We start from the raw sequence: 21,387 nt of genomic DNA, 5'->3' as shown, positions 1-21,387 counted from the left end.
GAGGTGAAAATTTTTTTCTTTTTTATTTAATTTTTATACGTATACTTCCTACATATAACCCCAGTAGCAAAGACAATAAGAGCAACAATGAATAAATGGGACCTCCTGAAACTGAGAAGCCTCTGTAAAGCAAAGGACCAGCTGGATGGTGTTGGAGTTTAGTCTTGGAACAACCCTGTGTTGATATAAGGATGAGGCATCTGAAGTGGTCCCAGTTCAGCCAGGGATATATACAACTTCTGTTATTGAGCTACTGAGCTCAAGAACAAACCTTCTTTAACCTTAAATTATTTTTGCTTCCAATCTTCCAAAGTCTGTGGAGGACACACAGAGGTCTGCAGATGGTCATTAAGTAGCAGAGGATGGGATCACTCACAGTGAGAGTGGGTGGTGCTCCATGGCATACCACAGCATCTTCAGTAGAGGAAGAGGGGTTTGCTGCTAGGCAAAGGGGGCTATCTGCAGTATGGGACACAGAGCACTATGCTGTCATGGGATATCTGGTAGGTGGGATGGCAGACTGGCTCTGGGGGGGTTCCCTATTTGGAATTCTAGCATCCAGGGCTCTTGTAGTCCTAGAGCAATATGGGGGGTAGCTTGACTGGCAAGTGGATGGGCTTGACTCTGGGGTATCCCTACTTCGGGTTTCTTGTTGCAAGACTTCACACTGTCCCAAAGCAACACAATGAGTGGTGTGGCTGGCAGAAAGTGGACAAACTAGCTCAGATGCCCCTACCTAGAGTTGTAGCCTCAGGATCCCAGGCTTTCCCCATAAAATGTGGTGAGTGGGGAAGTTCCTATGTGAGTTTTAGTTCTCAGAACTCCTTGTGTTCCTGGATCACTACTGTAGGTGGTGTGGAAGGGCATGGGGAGGACAAACTGGAAATCCCAGAGGGTTTTGGGTTGATTCCATCCATTTTTTAAGAATGTATATTATAGAAACACAAATATGCATGAGAAGACTTTGTCTGATCCTGTGGATAAGAACCAAATCCTCAAGATCTAATTAATTTTTAATAATTTTTTGAGATTATAGTATAATTGCATCATTTTCCCCTTCCCTCTTCTCCTTTCAAATACTCGCATGTACACTCCCTCTGCATTCTTTCAAAGTTGTAATCACTTCTCTTGAATTGTTGATATATACATGTATTTGTGTTTATTCATATGTACTCATAAGTGCATAAATAAAATGTGCTCAATCTATATATTGTTACATATACTTTTGAGAGCTGACCAACTGGTTGGTGGACTCTTCCCTGGGAAATACAATTTCTCAGCATTCTTTAGCTGAGAAACCACAGTTTTTTATCAGGGTTGAGGTTTATGATTTTTCCCCCATCCACATTATCATGCCTATTTGTGTCTTTCTTGTTCAGGTCATGTGTTTAAGAAGCCAGGTTTATAAGACATCATTGATCTAACTTCTGACATTTCTAGAAGACACAATCTCACATCAAAGGTCCTGTTCCTCTAGCTCTTACAATCCTTTTACTCTTTATTTTGCAATGGTCCCTGAGCCCTGGGTGCAGGAGCTGTGTTATAGATTAAGTATTAGTCAGGACTGAGCTCCACAACTTTCCACTTTGATTGACTGTGGTTTTCTACAGTGACTGGAAACCCAGCCAACTACCCAGGCCTTGTGAAGTAAGAAATCTTGAAGGAGAACCTACAACCCCCCACTTAAACCACCACTTTACTAAAGCAGTAGAATTTCTAACTAAATTTTAAAGAGTTTCCTCATACTCACAGATAAACATAGTCTTCACCCTTTGTCAGGGAAATTTCTCTTTTAATTAGACAGAAACCATTACAGAAAGTTCAGTTATTGTAGGAGAGTCAATACTCTTTAATTTTCAAACAAATCAAATGATAAAACCAGCCTGGATTCACAGTAACTCTGATGAAGTACAAGGAGGCCATACATTTGCCTACCACTTGAGTTCTGGGTGATCACAGGTCATAAGCTGTACAAACAACATGAACTAGAGTACATAACAGAATTAAGAGGAGGGGACATCATTGAATGATAAAGCCAGGATCTAACCTGAACTTTGAATTATATGATTGAGGTAGAAAACAAGACATGAGAAGATGTAACAGCTGGAGCAGAGGAATGTAAATTGCATTGAGGTGTTAAGCACCCCACTTTAACTAAAACAAATTTAATATGAGACAGTAGTAGCAGATGGTGTTTGGGAAGACCTCAATGAATTAATTTCAATCTTTAAAACTCTAGAAATAATCAGGTAACCAATATTTCTAGTAAAGGAGACATTTCAATACCCTCATCTGTATGTATTCAAAACTGAAAGTCTTTTTCAGCCTCTCCTGTATGTCAACATTAAGAGAGTTCTTAGAAGCCTGAGAAGGAACATACTGGGACCAATACATTCTTAAATAGATTTATCTTATAACTGTCACTTGAATTCATTCCAAAAAACAAGTGTAGGCATAATATTCAGCATTCAAAATGTAGCCCCTAAAGAGTGGAGGTTCATTAGGACTGACCACAAAAATTACAAGCAAATAATTCAAGGAAGAAAGGGGGTTTAAAAACAGCGATTAACTTGTTTTCCTGTAAGAAACTTATTTTATGTCAGGGATGAAATAAGTTCAATAAAACTTATCTGCAACACCTGAACAGCTGCTGCGTACTTGGGAACTGCCAAAACCGAAATTAAGGGAATGAGTATGCCCTGTGGTGATTGCCTCTATCCGACTGCTAAAGCATATGTCATTGCTTTCTGATCTGGAACAGGAAGGGTGGTGGCAGTGAGATACTAAAGGAACTGAGTCAGTAGAGAAGGAAAGCTGGTGGTTTACTGATTAGTCATACATATATACACATCCCAGTAAACACTTTCCAGCTGGCAAACCTTGGGATTACCTGGATCTTAAATTGTTTAAAAGGTTATCTGGGGCCCCACTGAAGCACTGCTGAAGACATCATGACCAAGCTCCTTCTTGTCACAGGTGAGTTGGTAATCAGACATAAAGACTCAGTGTTGCCTGGCTTCTTTTGTTCCCAGGATCTGATGACCTGGAGGCATCGTCACACTATGGCTCTATGTATTATCATTCTTCTTTCAGAATTTCAAATTTTCTTCCATTATTTAATAAGTTTTCCTAACCTCACGGGCTGTGATAACTATTCTGCCTTCATTGATGACACACATACAGCATTAAAGGAGTCTCATTTTAACAATACCTTTCCGCTGGCTCCTGTTTTGTCCAGACATTAATACTCCCCACTCATCTTCCTATACCATCTGCCTTACATTGGCATTATATTTATTTATTTAAAAGTTCCTGAAATGAACTTTTAAAGAGAAGAAGATCAGTAGAAACTTAGATGCAGCTATCCTAGTCGTCTTTGTTCTACTGCTTTCAGATTTATCCTCCATGGGTCTGCTGCATTGATGGAGTAAAAGTATTCCTCATAGCCAACCATAGAGATGTGTTCAGTAGTTACTTTGAGCCAAGTCATTGAAATCTTACTAGTTGCTCTAAACTTATGCTCTAAACTTTGTAAACTTTGTTAAGCATCAGAAACTTTCTCAGATGAACACTGAAGCTCAACTTGTAAAAGACTCAGAAGTGATCTGGTTACATGATGATGGTTCAGGCCTATGATTTCAGCAATCAAGAGACATGGGAGCAGGTTCTCTAGTTCAAGGCCCATCTGTCTCAAACCCTGCTCTGTTGATGCCAAAGAGAGGTACCTGGAACTTCACATCTTCATCCCTCTAGCAAGGTCTTTTCAAAAATGTTTCCAAAAACTCAGATTGTGGTAATACTGTTCTGTGCTTTAGCAGATGGCTTGACTGTTGGAAGGCTGGGTTCAAACTCTGAGAGGTGAGGCATAGTTTAAAAGGGTGATTACTAAGTAAAGTCAACTAAAGTAACTTCAGACAGCACTAGTTCTGTGAATAAATAGTCTTTACATTCAGTAAAAATTAATTAAGGCACAGATGTGGACAAGGATGGTCATTTCCATTTTCCATTTTCCGACAAATCATAAGAGTAGATTGAAATGTATATCCACTGAAAAGAGCACCCCTTGAAATGGCTAAAAAGTTTCACTTGGGCTGTTCTGATCTATGTCTAGTAGGATGACTTCCACTGTTTCAGAGTTTGATACTCAATGATTCAGGCAGATGTTTTACAGGAAATGTTTGTTCTCTCTCTCTCTCTAGGTTTGGCACTTCTGCTGAATTCTCATCTGGGTATGTCATGACTTCATGTTGTTTACAGAACATTTTCTCGTCATAAGCCTCAAATCTCTAAGAAATACTCCTAATGTACTTTTCTTTTATGATTTTTAAATTATACTCTCATAATACTTTATTTGAAAAAAATTACCAAGAGATAAAGCTGTTTGGGAAAGAGATGGGTTTCCACTGTTGGGAGTAGACTATTTCAGCTCAGCTCTCGGTGCTCTCATCTGTGTGTGCCCACCTTAGCATTAACAAACCAGCTCTAGCGGTCTTCTAAACTTAGCCAAGATCCAGAAGTGAGTGCCATCATTCTAATCATCAACTTCAAGTCAGTGCCTGATGGCTAAGTTACAATGTCTGGACTCAGGTTAAAGAGTCTTAGTACAAATTATCCCCTCCTAGGTAACAGGTGCCTGAGGATCAGCAAGGGAAAGAGGCAGGACCAAACTGTCAACGGAGTTCACCGCCACCTACAGCAGGCCGCTGTTCTCATTTGCCTTCCACAGGTTCTTCCTACCAGCTGATGTGCTACTATAATAATGTGGCCCGGAACAGGCCAGGACTGGGAAGTTTTAGTCCTGCTGATATTGACCCCTGCCTGTGTACTCACCTCATCTATGCCTTTGCTAGTATGTGGAGCAACAGGATCACCGTGAGAAGCATGAATGACTTGACTGACTACCAAGCTTTAAACACCCTCAAACGCAGGTCAGAGAATGGCAGAGTTGTCTGATCTTGTGTCTCTTGGGTCAATAGTTGCCACGTATTAATGTTTCTTTAAATGTAGCTCAGAATCCATGAGTTTGAGATGAGGACCCAGCCAATGTCATCAGTTTTTACTGCCATCAATTACATATGATTATTACATAAGACATGAATTTTGAATGCACCTACATTTTATAATGGTTCATGACCTTACTAGCATATTTTTACTTCACACACTTAACTTTTTCATGGTGAATGTCCTTCACATAAAGATTTCTTGAACAATTTTTCCTGTCTCACTAAATATTTTACTACAATATTCTCAGATTTTTTTCAATTTTTTAATTGAATATACTCTTCTCTCCTGCAATGCATCTTGACCACAGTTTTACCTCTATCTATCCTCCCTTATCTCCCACACCTCTACTCTCCCTCAGATCCATTCCTCCTCTGTTTCCTCAGAACATACAGGACTCAAACAAGAAACAATAAGACAAGGTGAAAGCCCTCATATAGAGGCTGGACAAGTCAACCCAATAGGAGAAAACCAGTCCCTAGATCAGGGAAAAGAGTCAGAGATACACCCACCTCCACTTTTGTGGAACTCCTAATGTAGGAGTTCCACAAAAAACGCCAAGCTAATAGTCATAACATATATGTAGAGGACCTGGTGAAGACCCAAGCTGGCCTGTACTTGCTGCTTCAGTCTCTGTGAGATCATGCGAGCCCTACTTAGTTGTTCAGTGGGTCATGTACTTTCTCCTGGTGTCCTTGATAACCTCTGACTCCTCTAATCTTTCCTACCCATCTTCCTGGGGGTTCCCTGATCTCTTAGGGAAGGAATTCAATGGTTATCTTCTCTCTCTCTCTCTCTCTCTCTCTCTCTCTCTCTCTCTCTCTCTCTCTCTCTCATAACTGGTGGAGGTTCTCTGCACCTGCTCCCATCTGCTGCCTCTCTGATAACAACTGGATAAGGCACCAATCTATGATCTGTAAGGATAGAAGAATATCATTGGAAATCATTTCAATTTCACTGATTTAAATTTTTTTTTTGGCCAGTCATATCTGGTTCTACCTTAGACCTCTGGGCTGTCTAGTCTCTGGTTCCTGGCCATCCAGGCAGTGCAAGATACAGACTCATTCTCATGGGATGGGCCTCAAGTTAAACCAAACAAGTTCTGTGCCAACATTGCCCCAGGATATCTTACAGGCATGACAGATTGCAGGTAGAAGGTTTTATGACTGGGTTAGTGTCCTGATTTTCCTTTCCATAGCTTACATCAGATCCTCTGAAACTGAAATTTCAGATGGTTGTGAGCTATCTTGTGTGTGCTGGGAGCTGAACCCAAGTACTCTGGAAGAGCAGCGAGTGCTCTTAACCTCTGAACCATCTCTCCTGCTCATGATATTTCTAACCAAAATATTTCCAATATTTCTTTTCCAATGCAATCCCAAAAAACACTGTTCTATTTTCTGTTTTTGTTCTTGACAAGTTCAAATAGCTTTGATTCCACTTATAAGTCTTATCATGTGTTACTTGCCTTTCTGTGTGTTGTTTATTTCACTTAATATGCCCTGCAAATTCACAAACATTATTTCAAATGATGGGTTCCATTATTTTATAGCTGAATAATTTATATTGTATATATAGTACATCTTTTTATCCACTCGACTATTGGTGCACACTTAATGGGATTCCGTATCTTGGATCTTACTATTCAATGTTAATGAATACTATTGAGTGCTATATCTTCAAAACACTGATTTCATTTCCTTTGGATAGCGGTATTGATGAATCATGTGGAATCTGTGTGTATTTTGAGAGGAATCTACACAGTGCTCTCTCTAGGGCTCTTGTTCTTTGCATTTACATTGTAGTGATTTCTTTATACATCCTTGAGAACATTGGTTACCTTTCATCTTTTCCTATTAGCCATTCTAACAGGTGTTAGGTGATCAGTCAATGCAGCTCTAACCTGAGTAGCTCTCATTAGTAGTGATTCTCAGGGTATCTGTGTGTGCTCGCTTTCCTACACCTCTTAGACATTTACCTTCTGTGAGAAATGCCCAGTCAGACTTTTTTCTCATTTGTCAATGGTTATTTCTCTTCCAGTTCCTGCTTTTTTTTAATGCTAACTCCTTATCAGGTGTGTGGATTCCAAATATTTTCTCCCATTCTAAAGTGCATGGGTGTTTTTACTCATTTTCATGTATTTTGAAATTATCATACAAAGTAACCGGTTTCATTACGGCAAGTCACACATTTGTGTCATAATACTGTGTATATATTTATTCATGTCCTCCCTCCTCCTCTCTCTCCTTCTCCCTGCCTTTCTCTCTCACTGATCTTTTCCCCACTAAGCAGTTTACCTTCTAATTTCAAGGCACATGTGTTCTGCTATTTTCTTTCTTCTCTGTCCCTTAAATTCCTTTCCTATCCTCACAGTCCCCTTTCTATCTTTTTTCCATTCACCTGTGTCCGTGTGTTTATATGCATGCATTTATGCTCATGAACACATGTGTGTGGGATCCGTTTCTGCCTTCTGAGGCTGGAATTACAGACAAGCCACCATGCCAGCCTGGCATGCATAGGTTCTAGGACCCAAACTCTCATACTCTTATCTTTACACATCTTTGCAACTGCTTTAAAAGCTTATCCATCTCCTCAACCCCATTTCTATTCTCTCTCTCTCTCTCTCTCTCTCTCCACACACACACACACACACACACACACACACACACACACACATAGAGCCCACCACATATTAGAGAAAATGTGAGACAGAAAATCTAATTCCTTACATATTTTACGGTTAGGATAAAAGTAGATAGTGCCATAAATATCTACCCTGGAGCACATATAAATAAAACAGAATATGTTCAAACAAGTATATCAATGTTTCTAATTTAAGTCATAGAAACTCCTGTTATATAAAATTATTAATGTTAAAAATTCATAGATCAGTTATATGGTTTTTCTTATGAGTGTTCATATCCTTTTTTTGGCTTTTTTTTTTTTTTTTTTTTTTTTTTTTTGGTTTTTCGAGACAGGGTTTCTCTGTAGCTTTGGAGCCTGTCCTGGAACTCCCTTTGTAGACCAGGCTGGCCTCGAACTCACAGAGATCCGCCTGCCTCTGCCTCCTGAGTGCTGGGATTAAAGGCGTGCGCCACCACCGCCCGGCCCTTTTTTTGGCTTTTTGAGGCAGGGTCTCTCTGTAACATTCCTGGCTTTCCTGGAACTCACTTGTAGACCAAGTTGGCCTTGAACTCACAGAAATCCACCTGTCTCTGCCTCCCAAGTACAGGGATTAGAGGCGTGCACCACCACTACCTAGCTATTATATTTTTATTATTAAAAATTTTAAATGTATTTGATCATATTTTTCCCTTCTCCCAAGTCCTTCTAGAGCCTCTCCTCCTCCCCACCCACCCAACTTTAAGTTCTTTCTCATAAAAAAAAAAATACAACCCTCCCCTGCCCAGAAACAAGAAACAAAATAAAACACCCAAAAATATCAAACTGTAAAAAAAACAAAAGCTCATGCAAAATAACTGTTGGTTTCATTATAAGTTGGTCAACTATGCACGAACTTGAGTGGTTGATATTGGGGTGGTTGATATACTCAGTATTTCTCTGTTAAAGAAAACTGATTTTCCTTCTCCAGCAGGTATAATGACATCTCAGTTGTTACCTTTACCCTAGTAGCTGGGTTTTCATTAATTCATTCTCTTTAATATAAAAGTGTAAAACAAGATAAGACAAGGACTACATCAAAGTTGGACAGAGCAGACCAACAGAAGGAAAAGAGCACAAGAGAAGGTACAAGAGCCAGATTCCCATTGGTTTGCACACTCAGCAACCAATAAAAATATTAAACGCAGAGGGCCTGGCGCAGTCCCATGCAGGTCCTGTGCATGTTTCTTCAGTCTCTGTGAGTTCACTTGAGGATTCACTCATATTGACCTAGAAGGTCTTGCTTTGTTGGTGTCCTCCATCCCTTCTGGTGTTTATATTCTTTCCACCTCCTCCTCTATAGGGTCTCCTGCATATTGCAGGAGGTCCTTCCGCTCCTCCAGCTGATAGCCGCTGAGATACCAGCCCATTGGGGCGTGATCTCTCTCCCTTTAAAAAAGCGGCCACTTCCCTCCTCGCTCTCTCTTACTTCCTGCTCCGCTTCCGGCGACTAGACTCCCTTCCTGATTGCGCAGAGGGCTGTTGTCTGTGACGGTGATCTGTAAGTTTTTTCCCTTTTAAATAAATAACCATTTTATTAATCATAATTCCAAACTGGTGTTTGTGACTTACGCCTTCGCCTTCACCTGCATTCTGAGGAGAGGGATTTGATGGTGACATCCCATTTAGGGCTGAGTGTTCAAGGTCTCTCACTCTCTGCATGATGTTTGGCTGTGGGCTCCTCTGTTTGCTCCCATCTGCTTTGGGAATAAGTTTCTCTGATGACAGCTGAAGAAGGCACTGATCTATGAGTACTATAGAATATCATTAGGAGTCATTTTATCACTCTGGGGTTGTTTTTTCCTTTTTTAGACCAATTTTAATTGGTTTTACCCCAGGTCCCTAAGCTATCTAGTCTCATGTTCTTGGTCAACCAACAGTGTTTGGTATGAACTCCATCTCACAAGGGGGCCTTAAGTAGATCCATTATTAGTTGATTACTCCCACAAACTCTGAACCACCATTGCCTTAGCTTTTCTTGCAGGCAGTACACCATTGTAGATAAAGAGTTTGTGGCTGGATGGGTGTTTACATTTCTCTTTTGAGAGTGCGAAGAGTACATTCTTGTACTAAAGATGCTGGAACATGTGGAGTGAAGGCACTACATAGGCACCAGCTAGATATCTCCATGTTCAATGAGTTGTGGAGGCGTTGTCTTCAGCAATGAGGCTTTGCTGTCAGTTTGTGGAGAGCAATCTATATAGTCTTCACAACAGCCTAGGTTGTTTGGGGATTCTTTTAGGGCTCCTTTGGCCAAGAACTCAATTAGATGTAACTGAATCCTGATACTGGAAGCTTTGTTTAGTGACAAGAGATGGTCCATCGGGACTCCCCCTTATTTAGCAATTCCATTTAAATTACCTTCACATATGTATATATTTCATAAAATTTATCCTGTATTAGGTTTTGATACTACCCCTCAAAATGCCCCTTAATTTTAACTATCACTCCCTTTATTCACTTCCACAAGTCCTTCTTCCCCTCCCCATGTGGTCCTCTCATTCCAGCATCCCCATCCACCGATAACTCTCTATGTTATTTTCCTTTCCTAATGAGATCTAGCTTTTCTCTCTAGTCCCTTGATCTATACCTACCCTCTGTGGGTCTATAGATTGAGAATCTGAGTTTTATCCTGTCATGGCTTGGTTATCGTTAACTTCACATCTAATATCCACATATAAGCAAATACACACCATATTCATCTTTCTGCATCTGACGTACCTCACTCAGGGTGATTTTTTTTTTTCTGGTTCCATCCACTTGCCTGAAAATTTCATGTTGTCTTTTTTTAACTCCTGATTTTTAAACTCATTATTTTGCGCTCTCTCTCTCTCTCTCTCTCTCTCTCTCCCCCTCCCCCTCTCCCTCTCCCTCTCCCTCTCCCCAGAATCATTTCACAGTTAGTTCTTGAATTTTTTGTCTTGTTTTGGGGACCATATTTTAAAAGTTGTTGCCAAGACCATTCTCAGAAGGTTCCCCTCATATTTTCTTCTAGTAGTTTGATAGTCTTGTGTTTAGCTCTTTAATCCACTCTGAGTTGATTTGGGGATATAGTATGCGATATCAGCCCAACTGCTTGGTTCCTCTGCATGTGGACAAGAGGGTGCATTTCTAGTAAACCTTTGATACATGACGCTGACCCTTCTGGTCTAGGAGCTATGTGTTAAGTAGCAAGGATGTAGACAATCTGTCACATCACTGATACCATTAGCATGTGAAAAATGGGGGCTATGTTTTTCCTTTCCTTGTTCTTTGGAGAGTTTGAAGGGAAAGAAAATTCCTAACAACCTCAGTTTCTTATGTTAGAAAACAAGGAGTGGAGGATATTAGACTTTAGACATCATTGAGCCCACAAATAAAACAAGTTGATATATTCTAATAGAGTTCTTCTTTATGTAAATACTAAATAAGTCCTCATATCCAGTAACTAGCAGATTTGTTAAGTTCAACCACATCAGCAATAAGGGAGACCCAGGTGACTTCTCCCAGTGGTAATGGCACTGTTGTGGGTACAGCTGGATGAACATGTACTGTGATCCCAAACTGGAAAGAAACTACTTAGCCAGGCTTTTGTGCCAAGTATGGTTCATATAATTCTTGCAACAAAACTACATGGACCATTTAAAAAACAAACAAACAAAACTCACACACACACACAAACACACACACACACACACACACACACACTTATCCCATCACACATAATCAGAATCTCCAAGAAAGGTGCAATAAATCTAGAATTTAATGTCCTCTCAAACCCCTTATGACTTATTCCTATAGGAACAATGTTCATAGTCAGTATCTCAAGAATGTTTGTAATTCTAACCTGACAAATCTCTACCAATTGTGAAGGATGCAAAAAAAATAATAATATTCAAATATATTTGTCATTCTAGCCAATAGAAGAGAATATGAGCTAACTATACTTTTAAGTTATAGACACCATAATTATTGTTAGTCACTACCCTAAAAGAACAACGCACAATTCTACAATTCAGAGTTTCCTTAGGAAGAAAGAAAGAAAGAAAGAAAGAAAGAAAGAAAGAAAGAAAGCTAACTTATGGTGATGGAAGGAAATTGTGCTATAGTATGTCATATCTTGTCAGGAAAACACCAAATAATATCAGTCGTATTACTTAAATGGGGGAACCTATGGATTTTAAAATTGTTCTTTTGCTTTTAAGGAACACCCAACTGAAAATCCTCCTGGCCATTGGAGGCTGGGACTTTGGACCTGCCCCGTAAGTTCTCTCTAGAAAGCCACTTGTTCATTTACTATTGAAATCAAGATAGCTCAACCAGCCTATATTGCTGTACTTCACAACATCAGAGGTGCTGAAGGCATTCACTAAGTGATTGTGTTAATGCTATAAATTAACTGAAAGCTTACTTCTAAGCAGAACATGTTGGAAAGATTACTATGTTGTCAAATTTTAAACTCAAGTACAGAACCCTTTGAGCATCAGTTTCCTGCTTTCAAAGCACTTCTACCTAAAGTATTTCAAGGTCACAATGACTTGAGAAGGCCTTGTACAATGTCTTTGTCTTTTGGAGAAGGAAAATTAAAAGTGTACTCTTAAATAAGACTTCTTTGAGAGCACATGAATTTGGAGGGAGTTTCAAGACAGCATGGTAAGTTCACATGGCCAGATATCTTAAGAAAAAGATAATTTTGTAATAGTTCAGTTGGGGATAACAAAACAAAGGAAATGCTGAGTTCTGAGGCAAGCAAGAGTAATGATTGCAAAGGAAGGCTGGGGCAAAATAGGAACAAGTGTATATCAGGTTGAGGCATCCTAGTGAAAGGCACAGAAGTAGAAGTTGGACTGTAAAGTGTTTTTATTACAATGTGTTAATATTATAGAGGCCTTACCCTGCCTTTTTTTGGTCTCTGTTAGATTCAGCGCCATGGTCTCCACTCCTCACAACCGCCAGACTTTCATTAGCTCAACCATCAAATTCCTGCGCCAGTACAGGTTTGATGGGCTGAACCTGGACTGGCAGTTCCCTGGATCTCATGGGAGCCCTGCTAAGGACAAGCATCTCTTCACCATCCTGGTGCAGGTGAGGAAAGCAGGAAAAGGAGGAAGTGTCTTCAGTCCCAGAAGATTCAAAGTCTCTTCTTTCTGAGGAGAACTAGGTGGTACACAGTAAAACAAACTCAATTGAATTGAGATGTACAGAACCTTAGCATGGCAAAGATCCTTCTATATTAAATACCCACTTCAACAAGTTGCATTCCAGACATATCACATCATTTTAGGGATGATGATTCATATTCACATTTAATGCATATTTTAATTCTTTGAGAATATTACACATTGTATTTTGATCATATCTTCCTCTCCCTCATCTTCTCGCAAATCTACCCCCTATTCCGTTTCCACCTAGTTTAGTGTAATTTAAACACGTAAACACACACGCACGCACGTGCACGATTTCAATTAGTGCTGTTTATGTGCTCTGGGTTAGATGGCTATCTGCTGGAGCATGTCCTAGCTATCAAAGGCCACACCCTTAATTAAAGCTAACTGCTCCTGGAAACCGTTAATTACCAATAACTCCTTCACTAGGGATGAAATTTCTTGACCACCTCCCCACTCCATGCTAGTATTTTGTCTGATTGAACTTGCACAGATCTTTCTGTATTAAGTGCTCTATGATAAAAGTACCATAAGCATTATGATATTCATTCTACAGATAAGTAACTAAGGATATATTGTAACTACCTGTGTTACCTGACAACAGAGTTCAATGCCAGAACAATTACATAAGACAATCTGTTGTTATCAGAGTAACACATGCTCTGTGGCACATATTGGTTTAGGCTTAAAATAAGAATAAGGCAAAATCTCTAGCTTTAAAGAACATTCAGTATGAGTCAGAATGCTGAAACTTAACCAACAATTGCAGACACGTGATTAGCATAAATACCAAGAAACCCAGAGAAGTTCGTGTGAAGCAGGATCAGAAAGAGCCTAACACATAAGTGATGCCTAATCTTAGTCTTGGGAAAACATTAGCACTGCCCAATTAGGTAAGAATGGGCAAGTCACAAAGACACAGAGACCAGTGATCAAGTGATTGGGAGAAAGAGTGTGAGTTTGCACAGGTAGCAATAGCCTGATCATGCAGGTCCTTCAGCTAAAGAATTGGGAAATCTCCTTCTAGATAATTGGGAATACTGTGAAGAATTATATACAGTGGAGAAACAGTGGCCGAACTTTTGATTTTGACTTACTGCTCTGACATTAAACACAAGCAAGAAGAGTCAGCGGGCAAAGTTCCAGTGGAAGCTACTGATGTAAATTAAGGGACAGGTGATCACAGGAAGCAATGCTTTTACACTGAGGGAAGGAGGGCGTATACAAAGAGACATCTGAATATAAAAACCAGTAGGACCTGGGGATAAATTTATAGTATAGTATAGTATATACTATAGATATAGAAGATCCACAGTTTCCTGACTTAAAGAAGTATATGGGCAAAAATGGGTTAGTTAAGATGATAAAAAAGGTAGATTCGGAGTGGGAGAACTAAATCCTTTACATCCGAACATAGAGACTGGGATGGGTCTGAATGGCCAGGCTGCATTGGATGAATACGTATCTAGGGCTCACGGGAAAGGACTTGACTTAATGGACTGATGTCATCAACAAGAGGGGTGATCACCAAGCAAAAATGACTAGATTATAATGATCAAAGATGACAGACAGCTTTTAATTTATTCCATTCTTTACTTCTATTTTCTACTCGTTTTTTGGCAGAATCTGTACCACTGTCCTATATCCACTGTGACAGATTATTTCCATATGGCACCATATACTAGATCGTCAGGCAGCCTCTGGAGAGTTTTAGCACTGAGTAACTCACCCGAGTCTGCCAGCTTACTTTTGCCCAATAGCTCTAATTATCAGATTCAGTAACTCCATTTATTTATCTTTATTCATATTTATTCTTTGGTAATATTATTTATAAATCATTGTACTTAGATCATATTCATCACCTCCCCCACCGTTACCCACCTTCAATTCTCCCCAGACTTCCCTCATTCCGCTCCCAACGTCAGTGGCTCTGCTGCTCATGTTTACATGGGTGTATGCCGCCATCTACTGGAACATGGGCAAACTACCATGGCCCATACAACTGAGGAAAACTGATTCTCTTTCCCTCTATAGCCCAAGCCATACTCTGTTGATTGGCTTGATCTTGTGCGTCTTTTTCATACGTCCATGTGTGCAACAGTCCCATCGTCGAGATCATTTCTCAGCAATCTCCCCCAGCCTCCTGCTCCACTTTTTCTCCAATGTTCCCTGAGCTTTGGGGTAGTGGGGTGTGATCCAGATAGCCTCTTTAGAGCGGAACACTTCCACCTGTTCTCAGTCTGTATTAACTGCCATTTGCTGTGTAAAGAAGCTTCCCTGGTGAGGGATGAGAGTGGCACTGGTCTGTGGGTACAAGTATGTTATTTAGGAAGCGGTTCCTTAGGAAGACAGCATTTTGCAGATTCTATTACTCCCCAACTCACAGATACTTGGCTAGATTTCCTTACAATACCAAGTGTGTATTCCCCTCCTTAGAGCAGGACTTAAGTTCAATTAGAATGGCATTGATTTACCCCATAAAATCTGTGCCCATACTGCACTTGCTGACATATCTTTTCAGGCCACTTGTCACTGGATCATAGCTGGGACAACTTTTGATGGCTTTTCTTCCCCACCAGCCTTCACAACACCTTCTGGTCTATGAAAACTAGCCAACAGGGAGGGAGCTTCCAGGTCAGCACCAGACTGACTTCTCTACATCCTATGATCAAAGTATGTGATGCTCTTAGCGATAGCATCTCTGTGTCAAGTTCTAGTCGGTAACCAACAGCAATGGTAACAGCCTGTATTGTCCTGGGGGTCTCTGGGATCCCCTGAGCAACAACTGAAGACCTGTATCCCACATCTGGCATTGGGTTTTTGTTTGATAACCTATGGCTTCTGGGAGGAGCCCTTACACCACCCCCGTGTAAGCAACTCCAATTAAGCTTTTTTGATAAATGTATTTTAAGAAGCTTATAAAATGGTAGGTTTCCATATGACCTTATCACACATTCTTAGTAAGTTATCCTTCTTCTTACCCCTATTGTACTCTACACTAACATCCCACTCCACTCTAACCCCCTCTCCATTATTCCCCTTTCCCCTCTCAACTATTTGTTGTCTGTTATCCTATCCTCACTCACTCCCTTAAACTCTGTCTTCCTTCCCTGTGTCCCAATGACCCCTTTCTAGTTTCCTGGCTTTTGCAGGCTCTCTCTCTCTCTCTCTCTCTCTCTCTCTCTCTCTCTCTCTCTGTGTGTGTGTGTGTGTGTGTGTGTGTGTGTGTGTGTGTGTGTGTGTTTTGAAATAAGATTTCTCTGAAGCTTTGGAGCCTGTCCTGGAACTAACTCTGTAGACCCGGTTGGTCTCGATCTCACAAAGATCTGCCTGTCTCTGCCTCCCGAATGCTGGGATTAAAGGCATGCGCCACTACCACCTTGCATGTTATTTCTTTCTTTAATTGGAGCATACCTCCAGGCAAAAGTTATAGATCTTTTCACTACAACAGCACAATATAAAATCACATACCTTGCAATATATAGGGTTAATATTTCAAGACAGCTCTAACCCCCTTCTTATAATGCTCTTCATCTAGTAAAATGTCCTAGTCACTTGACCACTTGCACACACAGCAATTTCTGTGAGCATTCTGTTGGAAGATGACCAGGTACTCTGAAACAAGGCAATTATAAGAGATAACCCCAATACAATACTTCAAACAAGATGAAAGTCACATAAAGTAGAAGGAGATTACCATCTGGCACTAAATTGCACTTGGTACCCAGCCATTACCACCTTCTTCCTTAGTTAACTTTGCATTTCATTCAATGAGGTATTGGTCTTATGATAAACTTCAGCTACTCAAAAAGGGGAAACCTTTCTCCACTGCTGAAAGCTGGGTTTAGGGAACTGCAGCAAGGTATGCTTCAGAATGTGGCAATGGTGGCAAAGCTCTTGGTCATTTGGAATCTAGATTTTGGATGAATAGCTAGTAGCTTTAGAGGGGACATAATAAAGTCCAAAACCCCATGAATATTTAATGACTCTTAACACCATCTGTGCTACTGCCTTTATCGAGGTAATGACAGAAAAATGTAAAACAAAAATGGGAAAGTACTTTTTAAGAATATACACTTGTTATTAGAAGAACTGAAGTGAATTTGTAATGTTCTCTACTGTATGTTAATATTCTGTAGAAAATGCGTGAAGCTTTTGAGGAAGAAGCCTTTGAGAACAGTAGACCCAGGCTGATGATCACTGCCACAGTAGCTGGTGTTGTCTCCATCATCCAGTCTGGCTATGAGATCCCCCAGCTGTCACAGTGAGCGGTCTACCATGTTCAGGAATTCTTGAGGGAATGTAAGCAACAGATCTTCATCCTTGGGATGCTTTGTTGCACATGGACTTGGTTTATAGGCTTTGCAAGGGTGCATTTTCCTGGCATATAGGAATGACAAATGATCATCAGAAATTATTTAAACAGCATCCTTCATCCACAGCTCCCTAGACTACATCCTGGTCATGACTTACAACCTCCATGACTCCCAGGATAGCTACACTGGGGAAAACAGTCCCCTCTACAAATCCCTACTTGACACCGGCACCAACACCTTCCTCAATGTGGTAAGACCCTACACAGATGCAAATGCAGACTAGAAATGGTCCAAATCATGAGAGATTCATCACAAAATTAAAAAAATCAAATTATGAGTATGCAGTGTTCTTGTATACCGCCTTTACTACAACTTCAGTGAAGTATTTTGGAAAGAAAACTAATAAATTTTCAATATATAATTTGAGCAGTTAGAACAGGTAACTAACATAACCCAGCACAGGGCACCGGCTACCTAAGGCCTACAGCTAACCTATGCTCCTGCAGGACTACATCATGACCTACTGGGATGAAAATGGAGCAGCTCCCGAGAAGCTCATTGTTGGATTCCCAGCATATGGACAAACCTTCACCCTGAGTGACCCCTCCAGCACTGGAATCGGTGTGCCCACTGCTAGTGCTGGGGCACTAGGGCCCTACACAGAGGAGTCTGGCATCTGGGCCTATTATGAGGTCAGTACATTGCCTATACATTTCTCTGTGAATATCAGGCCCAGAGCTGGGCTTGTTGCCCAGGGGTTGAGGGATAGAAATCTGCTGAATTTGAATGTTCATTATGTCCAGTATCTACCTGCTCTAAGCAAAGTATTGATGTGGGATTTCCCTCTGTATGATGTGAATATGTTTTATTACCATTGGTTAATAAAGAAGCTGCTTCAGCCTATAGCAGGGTAGAATATGGCCAAGCTGGAGGAGATACTGTGAGAGTGTAGAAGTCAGAGAGAGATCATGTAGCTGCCGAAGGAGACAGCTGCCAACCAGAACCTTACCAGTAAACCACAAGCCTCATAATAAAATACAAAATAAAAAAATGGTTAATTTAAGATGTAAGAGTTAATAAAACTCCTGAGTTAATAGACCAAGCAGTGATTTAATTAATATAGTTTCTGTGTGATTATTTTGGGTCTGGGAAGCCATAAAACTAACAAACCATCTCTGTCAACAGAGTATCATCCCAAATACTTAAAAGTTTTACACATATAGAATATATTTTTTAAAACTGAGGAGTTAACAATATATAATAACCCTTCATGAAACAGACAAGATTCTTAAGTTTATTTATATGGATAAATAAAGTGATAAAATGGATATATGCCCCATATTGCTACAGACTCTAAAACGCCAACCCTATAACATGGACAGTGAATGAGCATTTGAAAGCAGCATGATATGAAGGTGTTGCTCAGTGGTCCAGCTCTTGCCTTAATGAGTATAGCCCAGGGTTCCATCTCTAGTACCAAAAATTTAAAGATGTATCATAGTGTACAATGATATGTCGTGAATATTTCTGTCTGCTGTGGGGCTGTATATATTAAGTTGTAATATCAGTTTTCAGAATTCAGAGGCAAAGGGGTCAACAGTTTGAAGTCTGGGCTATAGACTGAGACTCTACCAAAAAGCAAATAAGTTATTAAAAATATGGGCTGTGAATGAAATTCGGTTGCAGAGTACTCCTGCAGCATGAGCCATACCATGTGTTTCATCCCCAGAACCACAAAAAGAAAACTATCTCAAACTTCTTTACTCCAAATAAAAGCCACTGGAAACCTCCCCAAGATACATATATTAAAGGAGGAAAAAATAAAGTGTACCTTTCTCTCTTGTATGACATAATATTTAAAGGATTATTATCCCGTGACTTTTAAAAATTTGCACCTTCTTGAATGATGGAGCCACTGAGGCCTGGGATGCTGATCAGGAAGTACCTTATGCCTGTCAGGGCAACAAATGGGTTGGCTATGATAATGTGAAGAGCTTTCATATCAAGGTAAAGTCAGTCCCATGGGTGTCCTGAGGGCCCAACCCTGAGCTTCAAGAAATCAAATGACTATTGTCTTCTATGCTTAAACAGGCCGAATGGCTTAAGCAGAACAACTTGGGAGGAGCCATGCTATGGGCCCTGGACATGGATGACTTCTCTGGTGCTTTCTGCAACCGGGGACAGTTCCCTCTAACGTTTGCCCTGAAGAAAGCCCTCAGAGTGCACAGTAAAAGTATGTAAGACCAGGGACATGCCAAGGGTAGGCAAACATCCCCCATCAACTCAAGGGGAGTCTTGACATGCCTCTCTCCATTGCCCAAGGAGATTCTTCCCACTTCATCCCACTGCTCTTGTCCAAGTGCCAGCCAGTGATCTTTTACAAACCCTCGACTTCCATGCCAGGGATAGTATACCTTTAGGGCAAACCAAGCATGCCTGGAAGCAGGGTCCAGGTCTCCGAAGTCTTTGTGATGTGCAACAGTCTACAGAAGTTGTGCTGGCCATCACCATAAGCATCTGTGTCTCTATGGGGCTGTGCTTTGATGTCTCACTTACCTCCCTCTAGGGAGATTTAACAGGAAGGCTCAACATTACTCTCATGTCACTATACAGATTGTTTTTTATATTGGGGCATTTTTTACCTGATCTTTAAAGCTTTTTACTTTACATAGTAGGTACTCAACAAGTATGTTTCAATGAGTTATATAAAAAAAAATTTATTTTCATTCCAAGTCCAGCTGGCTTTCAGGTAAGATAGGAGGACCAAGAAATGTGTAAGGACTTGGGTTGATATCACTTCTTAAATCCTGAGCGTAGAATTCTCCTCTGATCTAAGCCCCAGTCAAGGCCACCATGTACAAACATTTATTCACCTCCAGCGGAAGCCTGCCATTGCATGAGGGTCCCTGCTCATCATTTTGTGCTGTGTTTCTCAGGTTGCATGGCCTCGGTTTCAGACCCTCGGCAAGTAAATGCTCCTCTAAACAGTGGAGGTAGGAGCTGGAAGACAGACACTGAGGCAGTAGATTCTGTGTCAGCTGGGCCAATAGAATAATCAAAAAGTCTTCTGTCACTGCCCAATTGGAATCTCATCCCAGCACAATTTCCAAACAGACCTTCTCCTCAAAGCAACCTGTGATGAAGAAACTGTAGGCTCACTTTATGTGTCCATATCAGTTTTTCCCAGGATTCTGAAGTCTCTTTTGCTCCTTGCCAAAGGTCATCTTGAATCTACCTAACCAACTAAAATAAAATCAACAATCAAAACATGAGCTCCCTTTGGGGGAGGGAGGGTTGTGATTTGGTAAAAAACCTTTCAGTGTGGAAATGCCAGCTGCTTCAGGCGAGAGGTGGAAAGACTGTGAGAACGGAGTGGAGCCACCACCCTACCGTCTTCTGTCTGCCTGCGCACATCTGCGTCATGGCTGAGGCTGCGGGAAGAAAACGATGAAGCTGTTGGTGCGCAGGACAAGATGAGAACATTTATAAGGCAGGTCTGTAGCGTGGTGACCCTTTTCAGTGACCCTTTTCAGGAGGGAGCCACAGTGAGGGCTGGACTTGTGAGCATAAGCAGCACAGCTTGTCTTGTCTAAGATCGGAAGCCCCGAACATCATCCCGCTTCTGCTGAACGCCCAGGTGCTGCTCTGGTGCTACCAGGATTGGTGAGTGTTCGGAGACTCATCATGGAGGGGCCGCGGATGCATCATGCGGTAGCTGCCCAGAATATGAGCTAGCAGGAGCCTTTTTTGAGAACACGTACTGCACTTAAAACCAGAGTGGTGGCTGACAGTTGCTGTCACCCCTCACATGGCTATCTGGTTAACTGGTCATTAGACTCAATGAAGCAGATTAGATCATCACTTCCTGGAATTCACAACTGAGATTAAGTGTGGCTCTGTTGGTCCCTAAGAGTGGCACAATGTACGCTCAGGGGCTGTAGAGAAACAAGGGAAAGAGAAAGTTACTCTAAGTGTGAGAGCTAGAATGTAAGATCTAGTGCGAGCACTTGCCAACAGCTTCATAGCTGCTGATTCTAGTTCCTTTATGAAGCCAGCTGCACTTGTAGCTGTAGAGTCTATAAAGATTCCCCTTTAACTATACAATCCTCCTTTGTTCCTTAAAGCACTTGCGTGTCTCTTACTTACAATTAAAAGAATCTTCATGTAGTAAGAATATAATGGCTCTGTTTTTTTTCTCCAGAATCCACTATAGGCTCACTTTATGTGTCAAACTATTTTTGGTTTTGTTTCTTGTCTTTTAAGATGGG

General features: G+C 40.8%; 1 protein-coding gene across 1 annotated transcript; it reads left to right on the top strand.

The window, feature by feature from the left end:
- The first annotated feature begins 2,951 nt into the window (after positions 1-2,951).
- Positions 2,952-20,226, top strand: LOC130889540 (chitinase-like protein 3). The gene is made up of 11 exons (XM_057793349.1): positions 2,952-2,976; positions 4,200-4,229; positions 4,727-4,928; positions 11,844-11,900; positions 12,558-12,723; positions 16,943-17,067; positions 17,246-17,369; positions 17,626-17,809; positions 19,005-19,126; positions 19,211-19,352; positions 20,056-20,226. Exons 1-11 carry the CDS (start codon positions 2,952-2,954, stop codon positions 20,172-20,174), a joined length of 1,296 nt encoding a protein of 431 aa, XP_057649332.1. The 3' UTR covers positions 20,175-20,226.
- The last annotated feature ends 1,161 nt before the right edge of the window (positions 20,227-21,387 follow it).

This window comes from Chionomys nivalis, chromosome 18 (assembly GCF_950005125.1).
Source record: "Chionomys nivalis chromosome 18, mChiNiv1.1, whole genome shotgun sequence".
Classification (NCBI taxonomy): domain Eukaryota; kingdom Metazoa; phylum Chordata; class Mammalia; order Rodentia; family Cricetidae; genus Chionomys; species Chionomys nivalis.
This window is presented reverse-complemented; position numbering and strand designations above follow the sequence as displayed.

Excerpts from the sequence above, each read along its gene's own strand:
- LOC130889540 (XM_057793349.1), top strand. The coding sequence starts at position 2,952 with ATGACCAAGCTCCTTCTTGTCACAG. Across the intron at positions 2,977-4,199 it reads CAAGCTCCTTCTTGTCACAG|GTTTGGCACTTCTGCTGAAT; the intron begins GTGAGTTGGTAA and ends CTCTCTCTCTAG. Across the intron at positions 17,370-17,625 it reads CCAACACCTTCCTCAATGTG|GACTACATCATGACCTACTG; the intron begins GTAAGACCCTAC and ends ATGCTCCTGCAG.